Source organism: Pinus tabuliformis, chromosome 1_1, assembly GCF_031772625.1.
Source record: "Pinus tabuliformis cultivar Carrire ecotype Pingquan chromosome 1_1, CPIR1, whole genome shotgun sequence".
Classification (NCBI taxonomy): Eukaryota; Viridiplantae; Streptophyta; class Pinopsida; order Pinales; family Pinaceae; genus Pinus; species Pinus tabuliformis.
This window is the reverse complement of record NC_142297.1, coordinates 492,861,004-492,888,166: the sequence shown is the minus strand read 5'-3', so window position 1 is coordinate 492,888,166 and position 27,163 is coordinate 492,861,004. Positions and strand designations below refer to the sequence as shown.

General features: G+C 40.7%; 1 protein-coding gene across 3 annotated transcripts in view; it reads right to left on the bottom strand.

Moving 5' to 3' along the window:
* The window catches only part of LOC149213932 (medium-chain fatty acid ethyl ester synthase/esterase 2-like), a 424,233-nt gene that overhangs the window by 14,548 nt on the left and 382,522 nt on the right, over positions 1–27,163 (bottom strand). For all 3 annotated transcript variants that reach the window (XM_089392144.1, XM_089392145.1, XM_089392146.1), the window contains one exon: positions 21,767–21,836. In XM_089392144.1, coding sequence (XP_089248270.1) covers positions 21,767–21,836 — 70 coding nt within the window. The remainder of the gene's footprint in view (positions 1–21,766; positions 21,837–27,163) is intronic.

Genomic DNA, 27,163 nt, shown 5'->3' with positions numbered 1-27,163 from the left:
AGAAATATGAAAAATCATTATTGGGCAAGGATGCATGTATGCAAAGCCAAAATGAAAGTTTTTCAAAGGAGGTTGACCGAGGCTCAAAAACAGAGAAAGAAGCCAAATCCCCTCCATATCTTGGCTGAGGCTTCACTCAAGGATCATGGAACTCATTAGCCTAGCCACAGCTCAAATCCCAAAAAATTCTGAAAGTTTTGGGTAATTTTGGCATTTTTTGGAAATTTACAGGTTTTGGCTCCTCAACGGGTCTCACCCCCGGTGAGACCCTTTGTCATGGCAACTCCTTTTCACAAAAACTCAGCATTTCCTGATTTGTTATGCAAAGTTACATATGCCTATGGATGGACTTGAGTTTTTATGGGGTTTTGGGCCTCCAGAAGGTCAAAATACATGCAAAATTTGACTTTCTGCCCCTTTTTTGAGTTGCAGAAACCAGTCTTGGGAGAATTAAGTTTTGATAGGGCAAATGACCTCCAAATTCAAAAATTCCAGTTGCGTTGGAAAATAGACTCACAGACCTTTCCAACGAGCTACCCTGCACCCAATTCTGACACCAGCAAGTGCCTCAAACAGAGCTCCCAATGTGCGCGACCCGTCAGGCAGATGTGCGCGACCCGTTGAGCAGATTTTGCCAGAATTGACTTGTTCAGCCCAGAAAACGCAGATTTGACTCTTTTTGACTTTTTGAGGTTAATGATGGTCCTCTTGGATGTAATTGTGACACTTTTTAGATACTTTTACTCTTGTTTAACACTTCTAGAAGATTCATTTATGTAAAGGGTAAAAATTGAATGTATGAACTGATTTCCAAGTTTATAGAGGCAAGTTGTTTTGACTGCCTATTTTGTAGTGCTTAGTTTAGAAGTGGTTCAAACAGCTCCTAGGATAGTGAGCTCGACCCATGGAGGCAGGGAAAGAGGTTAGATCATCTATATTATGTACTTTCTTGCTCATTTTCATGGTTGGACTCTTGAGGGAGAAACTATCATTGTATTATTTCACTGTATCTCTGCGATTTTTGGCTAAGGAAGACCAGGGTTTTGCAATCATCTTTGGGATTCTTGTGGACTCATGTGTTGATGGTGTGTTTCTCAATGTTCTTGTAAGCTTTGTTATGTGATTCATTTCCTTTCTTTACTGCTGCACATTAAACAAATGAAGTGTTAAAGTATGAATTCATGCTAGCCATGCTCTGCTTTTAAATTTGTTTAATTTCAATGTTTTCTACTGTCTAAAGGGAATTCAAAGTCATTGTTTGCTCTCTTTAGCTCCTCATCTTTCATTCCTGATCATCCATCTCACTTTAAGGCATCAATACTGTTTCCTACCTTGCCCCAAGGAACCCCCTGCAGAAACTGTGTCCAATCCCCGCACCCAAAATTGCAATTCCTCAATTTGCCACCAAAAACCCAAAAAACCCCAAATCAACCTTTTTAATCAGTTTACTAGCCTAATATCAGTGTTACCTTGTTGGTCATCTCATCCCATTGAAGATCTACCGAGATTGACCGGAGAGAGCCTTCTCCTGCCCCGTAGGGCTAGCTACGAGGCTAAATGGTTTGATGTAGCCTTGAGGTTTGCCTTTCTCAGCCTGAGGTGAAATTTCAAGCGCTAACAGGTAGCAACTCCCTCCTCCTTGGCCTTGCCCTGTTAGGTACTCTTCTGACAACGGTACCCCACGAGCTCCACTCTGTAATTTACCCACAACGTCCTAAACCCCAGCAACCTGAAGGTGAGAGCTCCTAGGCTCTGCGCAATCCCGACACCGGCAAACTAGCTTCCTCAACCAACTGCATTAGCCCTCCTGGCCTCAGCGTCGCTTTGCGTGAGCCTGTCTTTGCCTCCCTCAGCCTCTGTGCAACCCCTTCTTGGCTCGAACTTGATGACGTAGACAATATGTCACCCCTCCCTTGCTGCTTTGCTGCTAGGAACAACTTCTGTCACTCGAGAGAGTTGTTTTCTACTGCTGCTATTCTGCTCTGCTGATATCCTCAGTGCTCCTGTGGTCTGCAACCACCCTCTGATACCATGTTGAAGTTTCTAAGTCTAACAGTTAGACTAATGTCCCCGGAAAAACCCAATGCGGGAAAACCAGTGCAGCTATCTGAGGATTTGATTCTAAGTTGCAGGAAACGTGGGGGGAGGGGTCGTTTCAGGCAGGAAACGGAAACGAAATTGGGAAACGCGTACAGTATGGCCTGGAAACGTGTTTCCGGCCGTACTGCCACGTTTCCCGAAACGGAAACGTGGCAATACGGCCGGAAACGCGTTTCCAGGCCGTACAAGCCACGTTTCCCAGTTGTAATGTGTTGTTTTTTATTTTTTTTTAATTTGTTTTTAAATTTTTTTAGGTTTCCGGTAAATTCTAGAAGCCTATTCTAAAGTTATAAAAGAGCAGTTTGTCTCATTCTCTCATCACACTATTCAGCAAGTCGTTTCTCTTGGAGACTGGCAGTTGTTTCAGCTAGGGTGCATCATCTTCTTCAGCACTACCATCCACTATTGAGCATTGTGCTGCTTCTATTTTTGATGAGGATTGTTATGATGAGGATTAGTCTTTTGTGACTTGTCTCTATAGTTCTTGCAGCCTTATAGTCTTTATTGTACTTGCAGCCTCATATACTAATATAAATAAAGGCTGATTTTGGATTTTCCTATATTTTTATTTTCATTATGTGATCATTCATGACTCATGAGTAACTGTGATGTAAATTTAATCTTAATGTTTAAATGTAATAAATTATAATCATATAATGTAAATGTATCATTAATGCTTTATGATTGCACATATATATAATAATAATTTTTAATATATTTATATATATATATATATATATATATATATATTATTATATATATTTGTGTTTCCTCATTTCCAAAATTTGGGGAGGTCGCGCTTCGTATCGCTTCCCGTTTCGGAAACTCATTTCCGTTTCCCCATTTCTTGCAACTTAGATTTGATTTATAAGCAGTTTCATAATACAATCTGGGTGCCAAATCCGGCTCACCCAACAGAGAAAAATCTCGGCAGTAGTGCCTCTCCTTCGAAGACAGATGCTCTGGCCGAACCCACGGATAAACACCCAGACACCCTCTGCGTTGGCTTTCCTGGCAGTTCCGACAGTTCCCAGCAATTCTAGTTGTTCCCGGCAGTTCCAGCTTCTACCCTCTGCGTCAGCTTTCCCGACAGTTCCAGCTTCTGCCCTCTGCGTCAGCTTCCTAGGCTACTACGTTGATCCTCCCAGCACTATCTTTGCCTCTCTGCTTCTGTATTCACTGCCCCTCAGCTACAACTCCAGATCACTCCCTCAACATTCTCAACAAACCCAGCCCCAGAAAGTCGAAATCTTGATCTCTTGGTGTGTTCTCCAAGTGATCTTCAAGCCTCCTCTTATACTCTTCTCATTAACAAATCAACGGTCAAGATTAAGTCCCTAATCAGCACCTAAGATTAGGTCTAGCTTGATCCATGACTTTTGGACCATTCTAACATAGTTTTATATTAATTCACATTAATATTTTAATTTCCCCAAGTCTAGACTTAGGGACTCCATTAAAAATATTATCTATTTTAATATCTCCCAAACTGTTTAGAATCTGCCCAAACCCTTTCTGGGTATTGGAGATGTCATATTCCTTAGCCTCTCCACCAAATTTTGTGGCTAGAGCACATTCGATGCTACCCCAAAGCAACACTCCCTCTTAGCGAGGACTGTGCTCTAGCAATACACCTTACTGAGTATTACTCTGATTGTCTGGCATCAATCCCTGATGCTAGGCATGCTGCCCATCATCTGTACTGTTGCATCTCGTACTGCGACCCATGGCTCTGCCACTGCCACTGCTGCATCTATACGACAACTACCTCTGCATCCGCGCTGCTGCCCATGGCCCTGCCACTGCCACTGTTGCGTCTGCATTGCATCCCCGCTCATCATGTTGCATCGTGCTGCCCATAGCACCGCCACTGCTAACTGCTGCACTGCAACTCAGTTAATGAAAAGAAAGTAACTGATCTCCCAACTCTAACATCTCTGTCAGCTAGAAACACTCCTGAAGTTGAAGCTCCCTTTGTCACTGGCAAGTGCTCCCTCTCTGACCTCTGCACTGCTGCAACAACTCCCTGCATCTATACCCGTTGCACACCTCTTTGTGCCATCCTGCACTAGTGCAACACTCCCATCCTTCTCGTATTGTTTCAGCCTGCTAGCCTCGCGTTGTCCTGGGAATCCTGCACTGGTGCAACACTCCCGTGCTTCTCGTACTGTGGCAGCCTACTAGCCTCGCGTTGTCCTGGGAATCCTACAATGTAGCTCTCTCTACCGCTCCATCCTCATTCGTCTCTACCGACAACCGCCAGTCCTGCTACTCCTCTTCGAGGCTCCCGTAGTCAGGTCTAATCCAAGAGGTTGAGTACCGCAAGGATCCTGCCCCTCATCTTCTGTAGTCCTCTTGACTACAGCTCGATGTCTCCCCTCTTTCGCTCGAGTGGCGTGTGAGCATTCATGGCACAACTATCATCTGTCGGCTCCTCCATGTCACTCTACTTCCCGCCTGGAAGTTCTCGATTCGACTCCTGCTGAGTCTCTCCACTTCTCGTCTGGAAGTTTTCAATTCGACTCCTACTGAGTCTCTCTACTTGCCATCTGGAAGTTCTCATTTCGACTCTTGCTGAGTCTCTCTACTTCCCGTCTGAAAGTTCTCGGTTCAACTCCTGTTGAGTCTCTCTACTTCTTGTCTGGAAGTTCTCTTCTGGACTCCCTTTGAATCCTGATTTCCCTCCTGGAAATCCTTCTGCCCATGTTGAGGTGCTTCCCACTCTGATCTTATCTGCAGGCGGACCATTGATCCAAATTTCTCGGCTAGAAACCCTTGGTAGCAACTCCTTCCTCCTTGGCCTTGCCCTATTAGGTACTGTTCTGACAACAGTACCCCACCAGCTCCACTTTGTAATTTCCTGATAGCCTCTTAAACCCCAGCAGCCTGAAGGTGAGAGCTCCTAGGCTCTACGCAGTCCAGGCACTAGCAAACTAACTTCCTCAACCAACTGCGTCAGCCCTCCTGGCCTCTGCGTGGCTCTGTGTGAGCCTGTCTTTGCCTCCCTCAGCCTCTGCACAGCCTCTTCTTGGCTCGAAATTGATGACATAGGCACTACGTCACCCCTCCATTGTTGCTTTGCTACTAGGAATAGCTTTTGTCACTTGACACAACTGTTTTCTGTCACGGCTATTTTGCTCTGCTAATGTCCTCAGTTCTCCTCATAGTTTTAAAACTCTGACTCCGACTCCGACTCGGTCGAGGATCGACTTCGACTCCGACTCCGAAACGGTAATGACTCGGCCGGCTCGATTTCAATGACTCGGTCGTTGTAAAAAATACATTAAATATTTTTTTTTTTATAAAAGAACATAATTTTAAAGATTTTAAACATAATTTTAAAGATTTTCATTCATGTTTCCAAACACACAGCATTATAATATAGATGGAAGACAACATATGATCAAAGTAGGCTCATGAACCAATCCATTATATCGAAATGGTACCCAATGGCAATACATAGTCAACTGTCATACATGATCAAAGACTCAAAACAAAAAACACATAACCAAGGAGGCTAGAAATGGCCTCTACAACAAAAGTAAACTGTGACGATCACCAGACTCCAGTACTAGTACTACAGTACTACTGGCTAGTAGCTACTGCCAGAGGAGCCAAGATCATGTCGATCAATCTCTGGATCATCATCATCAGAGTCAGACAGGGGGCCCCATGGCTCCTCATCATCATCATCTCCAACTACAACTATAGAAGTGGTACCACTAGCAGGCTGTGCAACTGCAGCAGATGCAAGCTGAGATAGAGTAGATATGCGGTTGCGCTTCTGTCGTGGCTGAGCAGAGGAAGCACCTACAACTGGAGTCCTTGCTCGCTGTGAGACTGAGGCTAGTGGATTGGGATCTGCATTCAACTGAACAGGCTGAAGTTGAACAACATGTTCAAGTTCAACTGATGTCTCCATATTTAAATCTAAATCAAGATCCTCATTAGGATCAAACTCTGCTGGACGACTCTCCACTACCCAATCTGATGTTGGATCAATGTCTTCCAACACAATGGGATCTGAATCAGGTCTTTTTTTCAGCAAATGGTTTCGTCTGAGCCGAAGGTTGTATTGGACATAAACTAGATCATTTAACCGTTTTTGATCCAAACGGTTTCTCTTCTTTGTGTGAATCCTCTCAAAGACAGACCAATTGCGCTCACACCCAGATGCACTGCAAGTTTGACTCAAAATACGAATTGCAAACCTTTGCAATTCAGGACAATGGCCACCAAAGGCCTCCCACCATTGTGTTGCAAAAGACATAGGAGTGTAATGAGTTAGCTCAACAAAGTTACAAATTATATCTAACTTTCAAATTATAAACGATTTAACAAACTTTAAAAAAAAAAGTAAAACTATTAAGAATTTGAAAATTGAAATTTTTGTTTACCTGGCTTATCTGCTTCTCTTGCAATCTTTACTAGGTTCTTCCAAAAGGTACCTGATGCATTGCTAAAGATATTGGCCTGTCGGTGTATCTCCAGCTGATTAGACTCCAATGGGATCATGCGATCAATGCAATCAATCAGTCCATCTCTGACCTCCCCCCTCAAAGCTCCTGACACCTTAGCTTTATAATGATACCGTGGGTTCAAAAAATACCCAGCTGCATGTATAGGGCAATGGAGTTGATTGTTCCATCTTTCATCAATGATTGCCCAAATGGGCCCATACTTTGCCACTCTATCCTTGTATACCGTCTTTATTTGCTCCTTTGCTTGATCCATAGCCTCATAAATGAAGCCCATAGCCAACCTTTCCCCATCCACCAACCGCAACACCTTAACTAGTGGCTCAGCAAGCTTCACAATCTCTGCTGCCTTTCTCCAAAAAGTTTCTTCATGGACTTTCCTTTTCAATTCTTTGCCTTCCGGTTTATTAGACCAATTGCTTTGATTCCATTCATCACTGGAAAACATCTTTTGCAAGTTTCTATGTTGGGAAAGCATAGATTGCAATGTCAAAAAATGTGTAGCAAATCTAGTGATGGCAGGCCTAATAATATCCTTGCCCCTAGTGTGTTTCCTCATGAGGCTCAAAACCAATGTATGATTGTAGATAAATTTTGTTATGCTTTTGGCATGATATATAGTGTTTTTGACCCAATCTAATTTTCCAATATCCTCAAGCATGAGGTCTATGCAATGCGCAGCGCATGGGGTCCAAAAGATGGTCTTGTGTTTTTCCTGTTTACCAACAAGAACATAGTTAGAGGCATTATCTGTGATGATTTGAACAACAATAGCCACCCCCACCTCCTCAACAACCTGATCCAATAGCTGAAACAACAAGTGGCCATCTTTTACCTTATCAGATGCATCAACTGATTTTAAAAGCATGGTTCCCTGCGGGCAGAAGACAAGAAAGTTTATGATGGTACGGTTTCTTTGATCAGTCGATCCATCTGACATGATGGTACACCCTGTTCTTGCCCATGAGTCCCTAAACTCTTGCAAATACTCATTAATGGATTGAATTTCTTTCTGCAAACGAAACCCCCTTAGCTCATGCATAGTAGGGCCTTTGAAGCCTTTTCCAGCAGCATGTATGGCATCAAACATAGGCTCATAATATGGTGAACGAGCAGCATTAAAGGGGATATCAGCATCATACCACCATCTAGCTATGTACTCACAAGCAGTCTCCCTCAATTCTTTCTTCCAATGGTCATCTAAAGTGGGCTACATTTGAGTTTTACTAACTTCAGGACCATGTGCATCTGACGGAGAGGAGGGATTGAAATAACTTTTGATAGTCACATCACCCTTTTTCATTCTACCCTTTCCCTTATCTTGAACAGAACCAAAAGAGGGAGGAACATATCGGAAAGGGTTGGATGTATCAGTTTGAGGGATAGAGGAAGAACCCTCAAAATCATAATGGGGGTTGGCAGCCATCATTTTTTGTATCTCCCTCTTCCTCCCAATTTCAGCCTGTATGTCTCTTTGCCTAGCCTTATCTTCTTTAAATTTCTCAAAGTTGGCCAACAAATTCTTCCTAATCTCCCCAATTTCTGGTGAGGTACATGGGGTAATTTGGCCTCTAATCCTTGCCAAGTGTTGTTTCAGCCTATTAATGCCCCCAGGACCTTCCTTAATTTTCCTATGGCAAAATTTGCATTGCATTTAACTATCAACCATTTCAACATATGCCCAAGCAGGATCTCTTGCTCTAGGTGCCATTTTTTGACTAGGAAATTAAAGCAAACAATCTGAAAATGAAAAAAAAAAAAACCTTGATTCAATGTTCATTTATTTGACAAAAAACACTCTCTAAGCTTTCTAGATATACACCTAAAATTTACTAAGCAAAAACAGATTTATAGATGTGAAAAAAAATACCTCCAGGCACAAACTACCTCCTCAAGCTTGCTCCAAGAATCAACTCCTCAATGCTGCTCCAAATCGCTGCCCAAGAAGCTCCTCACTCCAGCTACAATGCTCCTCCAAGACTCCTCACTGTTGCTCCAAAACAAGCTCAAGAACTGCTCACTAACTCTCAAAGAAGACTCTCACTCAAATGCATAAGATCGCTGTGAGTGAATGAGAGCACTTGGGTGTGTTAAATAGGGTTTGGGAGGGGGAAATGGACCCCAAAAATCATTTAGCAAATTCATATAACTACTTGGAGTCCAAACCAACCAAAAAACACTTTAAAAATCCATTATTAAATCGCAGTTTGACGTGTGCCTGAGCATTTTTTTGTGACTCGGCCGAGTCATAATGGAAACGGCCGAGTTGCTGACTCGGCTAGTCAAACCGTTCCAAAGGCCGGGTCATAGAAAATGGTATTGGCTCGGATCAACCCGGTTGTTTCGGTTTCGAAACGGTCGTTTCTTAAAACAATGGTTCTCCTGTGATCTGCAACCACCCTCTGATACCATGTTCAAGTTTCTAAGTCTGACAGTTAGAAGCCCTCCGTGTACTTTCTGATTTATTCCTTCCTACTTGTTCTGATTAATTAACAAGTTATTTAGCATGTAAACACTGAAAATAAACACAAGTACATGCTCAACAGATTACAGATCATCAACTGAAGGAAACATAAACAAACACACAAATGACACCGTTATTTTTGGACTAATTTCCCCGGGAAAACCCATGCGGGAAAACTGATGCAGCTATCTAAGGGTTTGATTTATTAAGTACTTTCAGAATACAAATTGGTGCCAAATCAGGCTCACCCAACAGAGAAAAATCTCGGCAGTAGTACCTCTCCTTCAGAGACAAATGCTCCGGCTGAAACCCCGAATAAACACCCTGACACCCTCTGCATTGGCTTTCTCGGCAGTTCCGGTAGTTCTGGCTTCTGCCCTCTGCGTCAGCTTTCCCAACAATTCCCAGCAGTTCCGACTTCTGCCCTCTGCATCAGCTTTCCCGACAGTTCTGGCTCCTACCCTCTATGTCAGCTTTCCCGAATATGGCACTGATCCTCCCGGTACTATTGTTGCCTCTCTGCTTCTGTATTCACTGCCCCTTAGCTGCAACTCTAGAACACTCTCTGAACTTTCTCAACAAACCCAGCCCAAAAAAGTTGAAATCTTGATCTCTTGGTGTTTTCTCCAAGTGACCCTCAAGCCTCCTTTTATACTTTTCTCGTTGACAAATCAACGGCCGAGATTAAGTCCCTAATTAACAGCTAAGATTTGATTTGGCTTGATCCATGACTTTTGGACCATTCTAACACAGTTTTATATTAATTCACATTAATATTTTAATTTCACTAAGTTTAAACTTATGGACTCCATTAAAAATATTAATTATTTTAATATCTCCCAAACTGTTTAGAATCTGCCCAAACCCTTTCTGGGTATTGGAGATCTCATGTGCCTTAGCCTCGCCACCAAATTTTGTGGCTAGAGCACATTCGATGCTACCCCAAATCAACATCTATCTCCATCCCCATTAACCTGTTGTTATAATCTCTCGTAGGTGAACCAACGACCATGATTAGATCTCCAACCTCTAGAGATGACTCATTTGGCCTCCTAGAACCTATTCCGGCCACTAGCACATAAATCAATCTCATTTCCAACTAAATCGAATTGCTCTCTGAAGCCTTTTCCGCAGGCCCTACATGACCTCACTAAGAAATAATGCAGCCTCAATTTGTTGACTCTCTAACACTAGAACTTCACCAAAAAGCATTATTGTTGCTCCCTCAATCACTGATTCTCTAGCTCGAACTCTCTCTGATCTGAAAATGGGGTTCTTAGGGTTCTTGTCTAACTTGCAAGAACCTCTCCCACTTCCAAAGCTTGAATTTTCCCAAGTCTTAATGATTAACCAATGTGGAATTAAGAAATGCTTGAAATTATAGGTGTATGCTTGTATTTATTTTAGATTGTTAAGTGTTGTAATTAATGTTGCTTACGCTGATATTTTAAATACAAAGAACAGTAAATAATGCGGCAAGTAAAACACACAAATAACAACAAGTTAATTAGGAGTTCACCCACAACTCCTGGGCTACATCTTCGTGAGCTCTAGTTAATTCAACTAGGCTCTTTCGGATTATGGCAGCAATGCTTTTTACAAGTCCTTGACTCAACTCCATCGGTTTACATAGAACACAATGGGCTTATTGTACCATCTCATCACTCGCTCTAAAGCTCTCGGCTTTCTAACTCTGCCTCTAGCTCTCACTCTGGCTCTCGACTCTGACTCTGGCTCTGGATCTTTGGCTCTGGCTCCGATTCTGGCACTCGCTCTGGCTCTGGCTCTTCAGCTCTGGCTGTGGCTCGTGGCTCTCTGCTCTGGCTTCTCTGAGCTCTTTCTGCATACACTGAGCTTTCCCTTTGGATTCTTCAGTGTTCAAACAGTTCTGGGCTTCTCCAAGCTGCCCCTACGCATTTACTCTCGACTCTGTGGCTGTGGGATGTTACGACGTGAGCTCTCGGGCTCTGCTATTTGTTTAGCATTACCGGCTACATTTTTGTCAATGCTTTCTTCCCAGCACTGCCTTTCTTTTGGCCCTCTATCTTTGGAGTTCTCTGCAACCTTTGCAACTGGCTCCAAAAACTGTCGACAGGCAACAACAACTCAGTCGCCCTTGCGATTCAGCTCTCAGGCTTCCTTCAAGGCATTTCTGGCTTTTCGACTTCCTTAGTTGTTCCTCTATCAACCGTGATCATGAGGAATCATTCCTCTTCTCAGCTCTACCTCTTCGCGTTTCAAAACGCATCCCTGTTGCAGATATGCCCGCCTGCAGCATGGCACAGGGAATGATGGCTGTTTTCCCATGGAAAATGAACCAACGGCCTCCTTTCAAGCGAAAATCCACGAAATACTGTGTTTCAGGCTTGAAATGGAAATGCACAGGAAAAACACTATTAGGCGTGAAATCCGGACGTGAAAGTCCATGGAATCGACCCTAAAATCCCCATCGGGTCCGCCTCCATCGCATATCGCAATCGCTTCGATAGCATGGCCAATGGCCAAAAGTCCATTAAACAAGAAATACAAACGAAAATCTGAATTCCCGGATTTGAAAACATATGAAATCGGGCTTATGATCCCTATCGGGTTCGGCCATTATCGCTAGTCGCAAGTCACGCTGCCCAATGGCCAAGTGTATCGGGGACCACTGATCTCCCGATCGTTGATCACCCCGATTGCCAATTAGCCCCCCGATCGTCAATATTGCAATCACTAATCGCTACGGCCCAAGGGTCTGTCCTTGGGTTATATGCATATGCCAATGCCAATCGCCAACACTGATAATCAACCATCGCTCCATCGCATATCCTTCATGCCTTTGGCTCAAGTCCTTCCCTTTGGAAGTAATGTAATGCGACATCTCTGATGCAATATTTCCATTGCACCTTAGGACTTGCACTCTGATGAATATTTAAGGGGTTTTATGTTAAAAAACACATTTTTTCCCTAAGTCCCATTTAATAAGAAGTTGTCTCCTTTTCTAAGGAAACTGGGCATCTTCCTTAAGTGATAACTTCTGCATCTGAAGTCCATTTTCGCCCATTCAAGTTGTGTTGGATTCAGAATGAGGAGATCTCTGCAATGAGACTATTTTCGCGAGCAGCCTGCAACTTTCATTTTCCTCTAATTTACAAAGGGTTTGTGCCATTTGGTACCTTTTACCTCTTACATGAAGTCTTTTAGACTTAGAGGTTTATCCAGGATCCATTTTTGTATCATGCCTTCCCACTAAAACAACTTTTGGTCTCCAAAAGACTGATATACTGTTCTAAACAGTAAATGAGAGTGACTCACCCTCTTCTTTCAGCCTCCCTCTGCACTTGCCTTTGCATAGTGCCTCTAAACCAAAGTTTCTGACCACTTCCCTTCTTGGATGGGCTGGTCTTCCTGGAAAGAACTGTCTTCCTCACTGCCTTCCTGCAAAACTTCTGTTGGAATGGTCATAAAAGGTGGTTTAAACTTCTTTGCCTTGATCTTTGATCCAAGGTGGCTCAAACAAATGTGAAGTACATCTGCTCCACAAAACTTTCATTTGTACCTATTTGACAAGCTACCAACAACAACTATGAACAACAACAGGCATACAAACAACAATTGGATGGACTAAACTCTTGCTTCAACAAAAGAAACAAATTTCACATCTTGTGAACACCTCCATGTCTTACATCTGCATACAAATGATGGACTAGATACAAGCCCATAAAACATGGCTTTAAACAAATGATCCTTCAAGTCAAGCATGTAGAAAAAAGACTATTAGGACTCTTTTTCAAAAGGTGAAACACTACCTCATTATCTCCATTTGGAGACCAAGTTAACTTCTCCCAAGTCAACATGGTATCACATGCATGTCAAAGCAATCAACCCTACAAGTTAATTACACATACATGTTCAAAAACAAGGAAATCATCAACATCCTTGTGTTCATGCATCTCATGCTCATGCATGCATTTCATCCTTCAACTTTCACTTAAGCACACTGTACTTTCAAAGCTGAAATGAAATATAATGTAGATGCATCAATAGACATGCAATCTTAATCGGATAAGAACTCTAATCGTTTCTTACCAATCCCTTTCAAAGGTACTACCTTTGTCTGCACATCAGCATCATCATGTGAATCATTCTGAGACTCATCATTCATGGAATCTTCACTTCCATTTCTGCCATCTTCTCTTTCCACTTTCTCCAGCGTTGGTGGAAGCATTGTTGGATTCAATGTCCAACATTTTGCAGCAAGATGTCCTTGCTTATGGCAGTTAGTGCACTGCATGTGCATCCTCTTGACAGCGTGATTTGCCTTGTACAGTGGACCTTTGGCTACTTGCTTCTTTTCCTTCAAAAGTTTCCTGTATGTGGCCATTTTCTTCCAACATCTAGAAACATCATGGTTATCCAAACCACAAAAGGAACATGCAACTCTTTCCCCATATTTACGTGGAAATTTACCGTGCTTTGCAAAATCAAAAGGAAAATGTTTAGAACCAGATTTATACCTTTCCCCTTCACCTTTATTGCCTTCATGATGAGGTGAAGCAAATGAAGAAGTGGTTCCCTTTGGAACACTATCAATCATTTCAAGGCTGTTGGAGTCTCCCCAACTCTCTGGTTCAAGTGTGTGCTTCTGAACACCTACATCGTGCAATTGATGTTTCAAGCTTATTGCATTCCTCCTTAATACAACCTTCACACTCTATATAGCAACCCCTTCTTGGAGTTGTTTCAATGGCCTTCATGGTAGCTTTGGAACACTTTCCATAAGATTGTCCATAGCCAGGACCCAAATACCTAGGCCTTTTCTCTTCACCTCTACCAACTTTAAACAATAGTCAGTCTGCAACAAGCATACATCAACCAGAGAATCAATCCTTGACTGCCCAAACACCTTTCAGACAAGCCATCTTTGCTTTGTCAATCAAGCATTTTGATATATAACCTTCTTAAAGGTGTGGCTAATCAATCTTAAGCTCTGATACCACCTAATCTGAAAATGGGGCTCTTAGGCTTCTTGTCTAACTTACAAGAACCTCTCCCACTTCCAAAGCTTGAATTTTCCAAAGTCTTAATGATTAACCAATGTGGAATTAAGAAATGCTTGAAATTATAGGTCTATGTTGGTATTTATTTTAGACTGTTAAGTGTTGTAATTACAGTTGCTTACGCTGATATTTTAAATACAAAGAACAGTAAATAATGCAGCAAGTAAAACACACACATAACAGCAAGTTAATTAGGAGTTCACCCACAACTCCTGGGCTACATCTTCGTGAACTCTAGTTAATTCAACTAGGCTCTCTGGGATTATGGCAGCAATTCCTTTTACAAGTCTTTGACTCAACTCCATCAGTTTACACAAAACACGATGGGCTTACTGTACCATCTCATCCTTGGCTTTGAAGCTCTCGGCTTTCTGGCTTTGGCTCTGGCTCTGGCTCTTGGCTCTAGCTCCGGTTCTGGCTCTCACTCTCGCTCTTCGGCTTTGGTTGTGGCTCGTGGCTCTCTGCTCCGGCTTCTCTGAGCTCTTTCTGCATACACTGAGTTGTTCCTTTGGATTCCTCAGCGTTCAAATAGCTCTGGGCTTCTCCAAGTTGCCCCTGCACATTTACTCTCGGCTCTGTGGCTGTGGGATGTTACAACGTCAGCTCTCAGGGTCCACTGTTTGTCCAGCATTGCCGGCTACATTTTTGGCAGTGCTTTCTTCCCAGCATTACCTTTCTTTTGGCCCTTTGGCTTTGGAGTTCTCTGCAACCTCTGCAACCGGCTCCAAAAACTGTTGACAGGCAACAAACAACTCAGCCGCCCTTGCTATTCAGCTCTCACTCTTTCTTTAAGGCATTTTTGGCTTTTCGGCTTCCTCAATCGTTCCTCTGTCAACTGTGATCATGAGGAATCATTCCTCTTCCGAGCTCTGCCTCTTCGCGCTTCAAAACGCATCCCTGTTGTAGATACGCCTGCCTGCAGCATGGCACAAGGAATGATGGTTGTTTTCCCACGGAAAATGAACCAACGGCCTCCTTTCAAGTGAAAATCCATGAAATACTGTGTTTCAAGCTTGCAATGGAAATACACACCAAAAGCACTATCGAGCGCGAAATCCGGACATGAAAGTCCATGGAATCACCCCTAAAATCCCCATTGGGTCCACCTTCCATCGCATATCGCAATCGCTTCGGCGGCATGGCCAATGGCCAAAAATCCATTAAATGGGAAATACAAAAGAAAATCCGAACTCCCGGATTTGAAAATATATGAAATCAGGCTTATGATCCCTATCGAGTCCGGCGTTTATCGCTAGTCGCAAGTCGCGCTGCCCAATGGCGAAGTGTATCGGAGACCACTAATCTCCCGATTGTCGATCGGCTAATCGCCCCGGTCATCGATATCGCAATCGCTAATCGCTACAGCCCAAGGGCTCGTCCTTGGGTTATGTGCATATGCCGACGCTAATCGCCGACGCCGATAATCGGCCATCGCTCCATCGCATATCCTTCATGCCTTTGGCTCAAGTCCTTCACTTTGGAAGTAATGCAATGCGACATCTCCGATTCGATATTTCCATTGCACCTTAGGACTTGTGCTTTGATGAATATTTAGGGGGTTTTATGTTAAAAAACCCATTTTCCCCTAGTTCCATTTAATAAGAAATTGCCTCCTTTTCTAAGGAAAATGGGCATCTTCCTTAAGTGATAACTTTTGCATCTGAAGTCCATTTTCGCCCATTCAATTTGTGTTGGATTCAAAATGAGATCTCTACAATGAGACTATTTCCGAAAGCAACTAGTGACTTTCATTTTCCTCTGATTTACAAAGGATTTGTGCCATTTGGCACCTTTTACCTCTTGCATGAAGTCTTTTAGACTTAGAGGCTATGTTACTGGATCTGTTAAGCTAGGAGGGTGAATCGGCGAATCCCCGGATCAGATCCAAATAACCCTACATCCGTCTAAGATCCGCTCAAAAACATATTGCTATAAATGAAACTTATCAAATAGCTAAACATGTTGTTATACTGTACGACCATTCACCCAATGAGGGTCCCCTGCGACCATGCAATCACTCAACCTTGTTATTCGTCAACTAAACTTTTCACACAGCCATACATTTGCTCGAGCATACCATTCACCTGCCACTTGAAGTTGACAGTGCATTGTTGTCCAAACGGGGAAGACGATGTGAACAGAGAGAAATCACAAACATCGCCTTGTTGTCGGGATTGAGAAGAGGACGCTAAAGTGAACAAATTTCAGAGATCACGTTGTGGTCGGGAGTTTTTTCACTGGGGATTTAATTTATAGTTTATTTTCTCAACTTTAATTTATTAACTTTATGTCATAACAGAACTCATATCTTAATTTTCAATGTATAATCTTTATTGACTAGCTTTATATTTGTTTTAATATATGGGTTTTCATATATTACAAGTTTATAATTTAAACTATATAAAAATAATAATGGATTAGATTAATTAGAGCACCCCATCGGAAATTTGTTGACAGCGATTTAATTTATTAAATTATAGTCTTACTTTGTCAACTTTAATTTATTTATTTTAATTTATTAAGTTATTAACTTTGTGTCATATCAGCGTCAACTTTAATTTATTTATTTTAGTTTATTAAGTTATTAACTTTATGTCATATCAGCAATGACTTTAAGTTATTGAAGTATTCAAATTAATCTTAGTTTATGTGTATTAATCATCAATGTATATACTTTATCGACTAACTTTACTCTTGTTTTAATATATAATTTTTTATATATTATATATTTATAGTTTAAAATATATAAAAAAAAATCAATGGATTCAATTAATAATGCCATAAAAATGTTATATATTATTTATTTTATATAAATACTATATATTATAAATTTTATAAAAGCTATAAATTCGTAAACTTTCATATATTTTAATTTTTATATAATTTTTTTTAAATTATAAAAAAAAAAATATTTGAATTTTGTACTTAACGTATTTTTGCCGTATCCAGATCCTGGATTTTCAAAAGTATAGCAGATTCGGATCTGAATCTGTATCCGAATCCTAGTAACTTAGCTTAGAGGTTTACCTAGGATCCATTTTTGGATCATTCTCCTATTGAGTCTTTGCAAATGGATAGCTTGATCTACCCAAGGAACTCACTCTCCCTCTTGTTCGACGTGTCTATCTCCATACCCATTAACCTGCTCTTATAATCTCTCGTTGGTGAACCAATGACCATGATTAGATCTCCATCAATGCTGAGATCATCTCAAACTCAACCCATGTGAGTTTCTACAACTTTCTCACCTTTCCTTAATTAATTACTATTAATTAATCAGTGTTCCTAAGCTAGACTTAGGAAAAATTTAAACGATGGTTAATTAATTCAATTAAGGCGTTTTGCAAGCTTATCTCATGAAAGATTTTCTGGGTTTTGAAGATCTAGTGTTCTTAGACTCTCTGACACAAAACGATACTAGAACAGTTGTCTCGTCCTACAAAAACCAACACGCATCACATATTTCTTCATTTGGTTTGATCACTTTTGAAAACTGCAGGGCCAAGTTCACACTTGCAAGAGGAGGATGTAAGTTTTGTCGACTGCATTGACTTTCTGTTTTTAGCCTTCTTTTTCAAGTGTTGACTTGGGGAGACTTTGACTTGGTTTTAATTGAAATTTGATTTGTTTTGGAAGGTTGTTTTCACTGGGATGTTGACCAAATTTTTCTAGGCACATTAACCATCTTTGACCGTAGATCTGAAGCTAGGGTTACCGTAGGTTGACTGTAGAATTTGACCAAATTGCAGGAGGAATCTTAGATCTATTTTGACTAGGTTTGACCAAGCAAGGAAGGTCGAATTTATTTCTACTTTGACCGAAGTTTTTTAGCACATTTGACCATTGACTTTTGACTGGATAGGGCTATTATTGAATGGTGTTGTCTGAACTTTGACAGGGCTGAAATTGCAGGACTAGTACTTTGACCATATTTGACTTTTATGCTCATCATTGATTGGATATTGATTTGTTGACTTGGATGGTCAAGGCTTTAACCTTCGACTAGTTGATGGATGTATTTGGACTATGTATCTCTGCTAAACATCTAATCAACATCTAATAAAAGAGAAGAATTTGGTTTGGTTTCCCCCTTGTGGGTTTTTTCTCTGGTCTTTGACCTAAATCTCTGTGTCTCATTGATCTTGGATATCTTCTATTGTGCATATTGTTTAGTGTTCTATCTACAATTGCTTATTGTTATTGATAAATTGGAAAAGTGATTGCTACTGAAAGAAGAAATTGTTTAAGTGATTGTTACAGCACAGAACATTGTGAAAAATTAACATGGACAACTATCTTATCTTTGACATCTTCTCCTAGACCTTTGAGACAATTGACTACCTTATCTACTTGAAGAAAATAAGCTACAATATCTTCTTCATAATTCATCTTGAGACTTTCAAACTGCCTTCTATAGGTTTGAAGCTTTGTCTTTTTGACCTTGTCATCTCCTTCATAAATATGGATGAGCTTGTCCCACATCTCTTTAGCTATTTTAATCCCCATAAATTTGGTGAATTCTAAATCTGATAGACCACTTGCTATAGAATTCAAGTCCTTTGCATTTGCCACATATGCTTTCTTCCCGTCTAGATCTGTTGGAAGAGGAGATGGGATCTTGTATCCATCTGTGACAAATTGCCAAACTTCGACTCCAAGAGACATTAAGTAATACTCCATTCTGACCTTCCAGAAGGCAAAATTTGTTCCATCAAATTGGGGGAACTTAGCATCCTTACTAGCCATTGTGATTCAAAAATCCTTCTTCTAGCTATTAGTTGAGCTTGAGGAACCTTGCTCTGATACCAATTATTGGAAATACTGAGAGGGGGGTGAATGAATATTTATTTCAAGTGTTAAATTATGTCAGTTAAGATTTTTATCATGAATTAAACAAGAACAAATGAAACAAAACAAAAGTTAATTTTATTAATAAGATTGTGAGGACTACAATCCTCTTTTACAACAAAATTCAGGCTCCAACCTATACAACAAGATCTTTAACTTCAAGGCTCCAACCTTGAATGAGGACTCCAATCCTCACAACAAATCTAAGCTCCAACCTGGTCTCTCACAAGGCTCCAACCTTGTACAAGGACTCCAATCCTCGATCAAGCTCCAACCCAACACGGCTTCAAAATCTTCAAAGACCAAAGAATATTGATTCAACACATTATAAAAAACAATTCAAACCTGCTACAGTAACCTTTCCACAAGCTGCTCCAAAATGCTTCACAATGTCCTCAAAGGTCTACTCAAGGTGCTTTTAAGTCTGCACAAAAGGTCTGCTATAAGTTTTTTTCAAGAGGTGCCTCCAAGTTTGCTTCAACAAGGCTTCTATGGCTGCTCCAATCAGGGCTCTTTAAAGGTCTGCTACAACATGTCTTCAAGTGGTCCAAAAATGACTGTCCTTAATCCAATTCAGCTCCGTATTAAATCCTCCAAAAACTGATTTAAGTCTAGTTTAGGGAAGGCTTCAAGAATACCTCAAAATTTTTTAAAAATGCTGCTCCAAATTCTGTTACAAATGCTATTCCAGAGACTCTTTAACTTCTGTTCTTAAACTACTTCAAAGACTGCTCAGAAATACTTCAATGACTGCTTTTAAGGACTCTTCAAAGTTCAAAGATGACTTAAGGCAGCTGCTCTTAGAATCTGCTTAAACAATGAACTTGACACTCTTTAGATTGATTTAGATTAAGCTCAAGAATAGTCACCAATCAGGCCGAATTTCTGAGTCTAGATAGCCCAAACTATGTGCCATAAAAGTCCGAATTTCTGAGTCTAGATAGCCGAACTCTGTGTCATAAAAGGCCGAATTTCGGAGTCATAAAAGGGCCGAAACTGTGGCAGAGGTCTGTTGCTACAGGACCAGAGGCTGTTGCTCGTCGGGGCCGAAAACAGATGCTCCAGAGGGCCGAAGACTGATGCTATATAGATCCTAAAACTGATGTTCCACAGGGCCGAAAACTTGATGCTCCACAAGCCCGAAATCTCAGAAGGTGAGGTCTGATCTAGGCCTGAAACTTCCAAAGAAGGGCTGAGTTCAGGCCAGCAGAAAGGGAGCTGAAATCTTCTCAACAAGAGGCAATAAAAGGGGTCGAAATCCAGAATAAAAAGTCTCCAAAAACTAAACAGAGATCCACCAACAAACTTTGATCCAAACCAGAGAAACAATCACAAATTCTTGTTTTTCCTTGCCTCTAAGTTCATGAGCTATGAACTTGTCTTTTCTACCTCAGATTCAAGCTCCTACTTGTCTTCCTTCGCCGAGATGGATGAGCAAATGGAGTCGTCAAATTGTGTATTTATACTAATTTGACCATGCTTGAACCGACATGTCTTTTGGAGAGAGGCCGACTTATGCTCATGTAGACCGACTTGTTTGAGAGGCAAAATATGGATTTTCTAACTTCTAAAATCTAATTCTCTTTAATGAGGAGGAATTAGGAGGCACGTAAATACTCATTGAAAAGGGCCTGAAGTCCTCTACAAGCCTAAGTAATTATCTTCTTGAGCTGGTGTTCCCCTTGACATCAATAACAAATATTCTTCCAACAGGCTAAGAACCTTTTCCTCATTCTATGGTGCAGAGGAGAGTTGGTGAGGTGACTATGGCCAACCTCCTAGTTCCACAAGGCTAGTGCCCTATCTTTGGAATTTAATCCAAAGGTGCTAGTTTGTGTACTAACAAGGCCTCCTTTTGTGTGTCGAAAGGCTAGAGATTATGATTTTTGTCTTTGTATGTGAGATGGACTTTTATTAGCTCTATTGTAGCCCAAGTGACACTTTTTGGATCTTGGATGATTTTGTTAGTGGGGTCTTCCTAGATTTGGACTAGTTAGTGGTGGCTGCTTAGTGGCATGTTTTTTTCATATAAAATGCCCTTCATGTACAATATATATTTATGTGAATACTCAAAGGACACATTTATTGAAAAATACTACATAAAGTATCAAGTGTCATGGATAGATTGCACACTTGCCAATCTAAGTATGGCTTATGGAAATCAGGAAAATAGAATGAGAATATAAGGAAATATAAAATGAGATAATGCAATATATTTATAAACTCTTTTTCTATCTTTGAATATGAGTTATCATCAAAAAGAGGCATCCTGTATATCAAACTTGATTGTGGAGCAGGATTTGCAAAGAGCTGAACACAATATAATACAAGCACTCTAGATTGAATTATGAGAAGCAGATCTTGGGTGTGTACAAAGAGAACCAAAGAAGACCAGAATTTGAAATTGCAGGAGACCCGACCTCAACCTCTTATTCAAACAACTTGAGTGCACAGGTGGGCTCCAAAAGAACCAGGGTGAGAACCTGAAACGAGGCTCCGATACTAACTAATACATGCAAAGTGAAAGCCAGGAATTTGGGGAGGTGACTATATATTTACTGTGTTAGTCAACAGTACATTACAAATTGTGGCAGAAGATTAAAAACAAAAAAAAAGATCTTTGGATTTTTATGAATCTAACATAATAAACTAGCTTATGCAAAATAGTTTCTCAGATGAAGAGGACTCAAAATGGCCTTGTTCTAAAAGATGCTAAAACTAGACAAAAAAGTACATTTAATGCTTGCCACCTTGAAGAAAGAATAATGGATATTCAGAATCTGGAACTGGAAAACATACACAACCCTGAAAATCAGAGAGAGGTGATGCCATACCTTTTTCTGGGTATGCATAAGCGAACTTGAATGAAGTACAGAGAGAAATTCCTTTACAGCCCGTACCCACCTGTATTAAACCAACCCCAAACTCGATTACTTCCTTATTCAAGTAAAATGTTGATTGTTCTCAATCAACTACATGACAACACTCCGAGGTGGAAATACATACATAGTAAGTTACTGAAACAAAAACAAGCCACATGGAACAGAACATGGAACAGAACAAGAGTTACATACAAATAGCCAGCCAAAAGAAAAATTCTCTTAATAGAATTTTCTCCCATCCTTATTGTGTCTCCAACACAGCAAGTAGAATTATGACATCAAATATTTCTACTAAGTAGAATTATGAGATCAAATATTTCTACTAAGTGTTGCTATCTAGGGTGGACTCCTATTTAACCTAAATGTTCCAAAGAATTGTCAGTTCAAAAGTTTCCAGATATGGTTACATCTCAACAGGGATTTACACTTGGTTTTAGTGCTGCACTTTTAGATATTGTAAGGTTTTCTCATCCCTGAGAAACCTATGAGCCAGGCATTGACTAACTCTTGGTTCATGCACTTCGAATCTTACTTTTGTGTCAAGTGGCAAATCCTCGTGATGTTTCCTTGATGTTCTTGCTGGAGACGTCAGACAAGTTCTGCCTCCTCAATAACAGAATGTTCCTTACCTTCAAAGACATTGCCTCCTAGTCCGAAAAAAGATCACAATAGGTTTAGGGTGCTTCATAGAGGTCAGATGCAGCATAGTTGAAATAGTTGAACTTAAATGTGAAGGATTAACTCCTACTTCTGAAACATTAATAATGTCTAAAATTATATGATTGCTTTGTAATGAGGTAGACCATGCATTAAAGTCTAAAATTATATGAGAGAATATTCCCAGTTGGGAAAGGTTATGGAGTGACTGCATTCAAGAAGAAATCTGGAGAGGAACGAGAGCTGGTAGAGAAGCTCTAGCAGAGGATGACGAGAACTTTGCCCTGGCAAGCAAAGGTAGCAGAGCCAAAGGCAAGAAGGGCCAAGGAGAGGCCAAGTCCAGTCAGAATGGCAAGAAGAAGAAGAAGAAGGATCCAAACAAGATCAAGTGCTTCCATTGCCATGAGTTTGTGCACTATGCCACTAAGTTCCCTAATCAGAAGGAGTCGGGCAAGGATCATGTCATTACATTAGTGGAGGTAGATGCATTTTCTGCCCAGTGAGAGAAAGATTTCTCATTGATAGCTTACATGGAAAGCCTAACAGACAGCAGCATATGGTATATTGATTTAGGAGCATCCTTCCACATGATTGGGACCAAGAAGTATTTTGGCTACTTGAAGGAGAAGGACATGCGGTGTCAGATTGAGCTAGGAGGTAATGGGAAGTATGCAACTAGGGGACTTGGTACTGTTAGTTTTGAGAGAGAGTCATGTATCTCTCTCCATCTCAGAGATGTCCTCTATGTTCCAAGCCTGAAGCGGAACCTTGTTTCAAAAACTATCCTTGAGGACAAGGGTTATGATGTCATCTTCAGACGTAAGGCTTACCTCAAGCACTTAGCTTCTAGATGTGTGAAGCAGATAGGTGTGAGGATGAAGAATCTCTACAAGTTCCAAGTAGACACAAGCGCAGCCTTGAACAAGAAGACAAGAAGTGCGTAAAGTAGAGAAGTGATGGTTGAGAGAAAAGCTCTGAAGGAGTCCTTAGAGCAAGAGAAAATTAGAGTACCTGAGAAGAAGCTACTCAAGATGGAGCCTCAACCAGTATCTCAGTTTGAGTCTCGACTAGTTGGCAATTGAGTCTACCAACAGGAAGATGAGGAGCAAAGCCTATTGGAAAATGTAACTAGGTTCGTTCTTCATTAATGTATGAGTCATCATGTAATGTACTTGTCAAAAGAATAAAGAAAATTATTATTATTATTGTTATTATTATTTATTAAACCATGGGTTTCATGCTTGGGTCATCATGTTTCATGTCAAAGTTCCCATTGAGGACTTCTAGGATTTATTCTGAGTTAATAAAGTCATTTTACATTTAAAGAAACCCTTTTGGGGTTTTTGAATCATGTAAATTGGTTTAGTATTGAGACAAAAATGAATTATGTTACCTCCACAACATGTCAGCCTTAATATGATCAAGTCGGCCTCAAGGAGAGTTATTCGACCTCACCTAAAGGCTATAAAAGAAGCAGTTTGAATTCATTTGGAGGCAATCAACTCAAGCAAGTTTCATATACTTCTGGAAGCTGGGAAAAAGTACGAAGTGAAGGAAGAGGGCTAAAGGAATGTGAGTTTGGTCAAGGTAAAGGAAGAAAGGAAAATCGAAGTTTTGGTGCGTCTCTCTCTCCGCCCACGTGCCCAAGATTGGAAGATCAAAGTTCTCTTGTTGATGTCGCTGCATGTTGTTGCCGCTAGATCAAAGTATAGGTCGAAGTTGCTATTATTTGGTGTTGTCGCCTCAGCAAGTTGTATTGGGACAAGATCGAAGTATCTAAGTGAAGATCGAAGTCTTTCAGTGAAGATCGAAGTCTCCAAAGCAAGGTCGAAGTTGTTGGGTCCAAGAAAGTGTTGCTATTGTTGTTGTATTTTCTAGGTCAAGTAGGATCATCTATAAAGGAAGAAGACGGTTGACTTGGTGTGGAGGAAAGTTTGTGTCAAGGTCTAGAGTCTTGGTGTTGATTTGGGCATAGTTTTAAAACTCCGACTCCGACTCCGACTCGGCCGAGGATCGACTCCGACTCTGACTCCGAAACGTTAATGACTCGGTCGGCTCGATTTCAATGACTCGATCGTTGTAAAAAATACATTAAATATTTATTTTTTTTTATAAAAAAACATAAATTTAAAGATTTTAAACATAGTTTTAAAGATTTTCATTCATGTTTCCAAACACACAGCATTATAATATAGATGGAAGACAACATATGATCAAAGTAGGCTCATGAACCAATCCATTATATCAAAATGGTATCCAATGGAAATACATAGTCAACTGTCATACATGATCAAAGACTCAAAACAACAAACACATAACCAAGGAGGCTAGAAATGGCCTCTACAACAAAAGTAAACTGTGACCAGACTCCAATACTAGTACTACAGCTATTAGCTAGTAGCTACTGCCAGAGGAGCCAAGATCATGTCAATCAATCTCTGGATCATAATCAGAGTCAGATAGGGGGCCCCATGGCTCCTCATCATCATTATCATCTCCAATTGCAGCTGTAGAAGTGGTACCACTAGCAGGTTGTGCAACTGCAGCAGATGCAAGCTGAGATAGAGTAGATATGCGGTTGCGCTTCTGTTGTGGCTGAGCAGAGGAAGCACCTACAACTGGAGTCCTTGCTGGCTGTGAGACTGAGGCTGGTGGATTGGGATCTGCATTCAACTAAACAGCATGTTCAAGTTCAACTGATGTCTCAATATCTAAATCTAAATCAAGATCCTCATCAGGATCAAACTCTGTTGGACGACTCTCCACTACCCAATCTGATGTTGGATCAATGTCTTCCAAGTTCCAACACAATGGGATCTGAATCAGGTCTTTTGTTCAGCAAATGGTTTCGTCTGAGCCGGAGGTTGTCTTGGACATAAACTAGATCATTTAACTGTTTTTGATCCAAACAGTTTCTCTTCTTTGTGTTACTTGGGAACATGAGCGAAAACGGGAGCGGGAGCGACATTTTCAGAAGCTCCTAGTTTGGGAGCGAATCCCAGAGGAGTTCGACAACCAATGTCACTAACATCAAGGTACATAGAGGGATTGGTGCTCTTGATTAAATATGAGTTTCATACCCTAATACATGAAAAAATTCAATGGAAACATTGCAATCCTCCAATCCTGAAATCCTGAAAAACTGATAAGTCTGCTGGATTTTGAATGAAATCTAAAATTCTACTTTCTCCATATGAAATCCAATGAGGCCGAAACCACTCTCAAACATCCTGAGTCATTTCATGGTAATGTTAAAAATTTAAGTAAAAGGATGAAAATGAAGATTAAGGAGAATGTCACTTTTACTTTAAGAATTTAACATTACCATGAAATTTGAATAGCATATCAATAGTAGAGAGCATTTGAGTGTGTTAAATAGGGTTTGGGAGGGGGAAATGGACCCCAAATAACATTTAACTAATTCATAAAACACATTGGAGTTCAAACCAATCAGCGAACACTTCAAAATGTCATTAAAAAAATGTCAAATCGTTGTTTTGATGGGGTTACAGGCCACTGGTTATGACTCGGCCGAGTCAATACAGAAACGGTCGAGTTGGCCGAGTCATGGCTAACTCGGCCTACTGAACCGTTTCCTCCACCGAGTCACATTTTCGGGCAATGAAACGGATCAACTCGGCCATTTTCATTTCAAATCGGCCGAATTTTAAAACTATGGATTTGGGGTAGCATTGGATGTGCTCTAGCCACGAAATTTGGTGGAGAGGTTGGGGCACATGAGGTCTCCAATAACAAGAAAGGATTTGGGCAGATTCTAAATAGTTCAGGAGATATTAAAATAATTAATATTTTTAATGGAGACCGTAAGTCGAAACTTATGGAAAATAAAATATTAATGTGTATTAATATGAAACTGTGTTAGAATAGTCCAAAAGACATGGATCAAGCCAAATCTAATCTTAGTTGTTGATTAGGGACTTAATCTCAGTCGTTGATTTGTCAACGAGGAAAGTATAAGAGGAGGCTTGAGGGTCACTTGGAGAACACACTGAGGGAAACCAGTGAATTCAATTTCTGGAGCAAGGTTTGCTGAGAAATTGAACTAGTGGTCTAGAGAGCAGTTAGGAGGCAACAAGTACGGAACAAAGAGACGAGAGCTCAACGCAGAGGCAAAAGAGAGCAGACGCAGAGCCAGAGGAAGCCACACAGAGATAGCAGAGACTGCGCAAAACCAGAAGTGCCTCCGTCATCCACACAGAGTCTGTAGGAATGACGTAAAGGCCAAAGAGATCTGCGCAGAACCTCAATAGGCTAACGCAGAGGGTTTCAGGAGAAGTGCTGGAAATTTGTCTATGACTCTATCTGCGAGTAAGCCAGTTTGGCACCTTGTTGTACCATAAAATTGCTGAATAATAAAATCCTCCCTTGCTGCACCGATTTTCCCACATTGGGATTTTCTGCGGACATTAGTCCAAAACAACTATGTCAATGTGTGCATATGTTTGTTTTTGTATTACGGTGTGATATCTGCAGCAATATTTATTTTTTATGTTTGTTGAAGTAATTTCATGAATAACTTATGATGAAATAAGTCGGAAAAGTAAATCAGTTGCTGCAGTGATAGAATTTTCACATGGTATCAGAGGAAGTAATCAAAAATAGAAAGGGAAAATCAGTTATGGGCTGAGACCATGATGTAGAGGCATCCACCTCAGGGGACTCACGCAGATT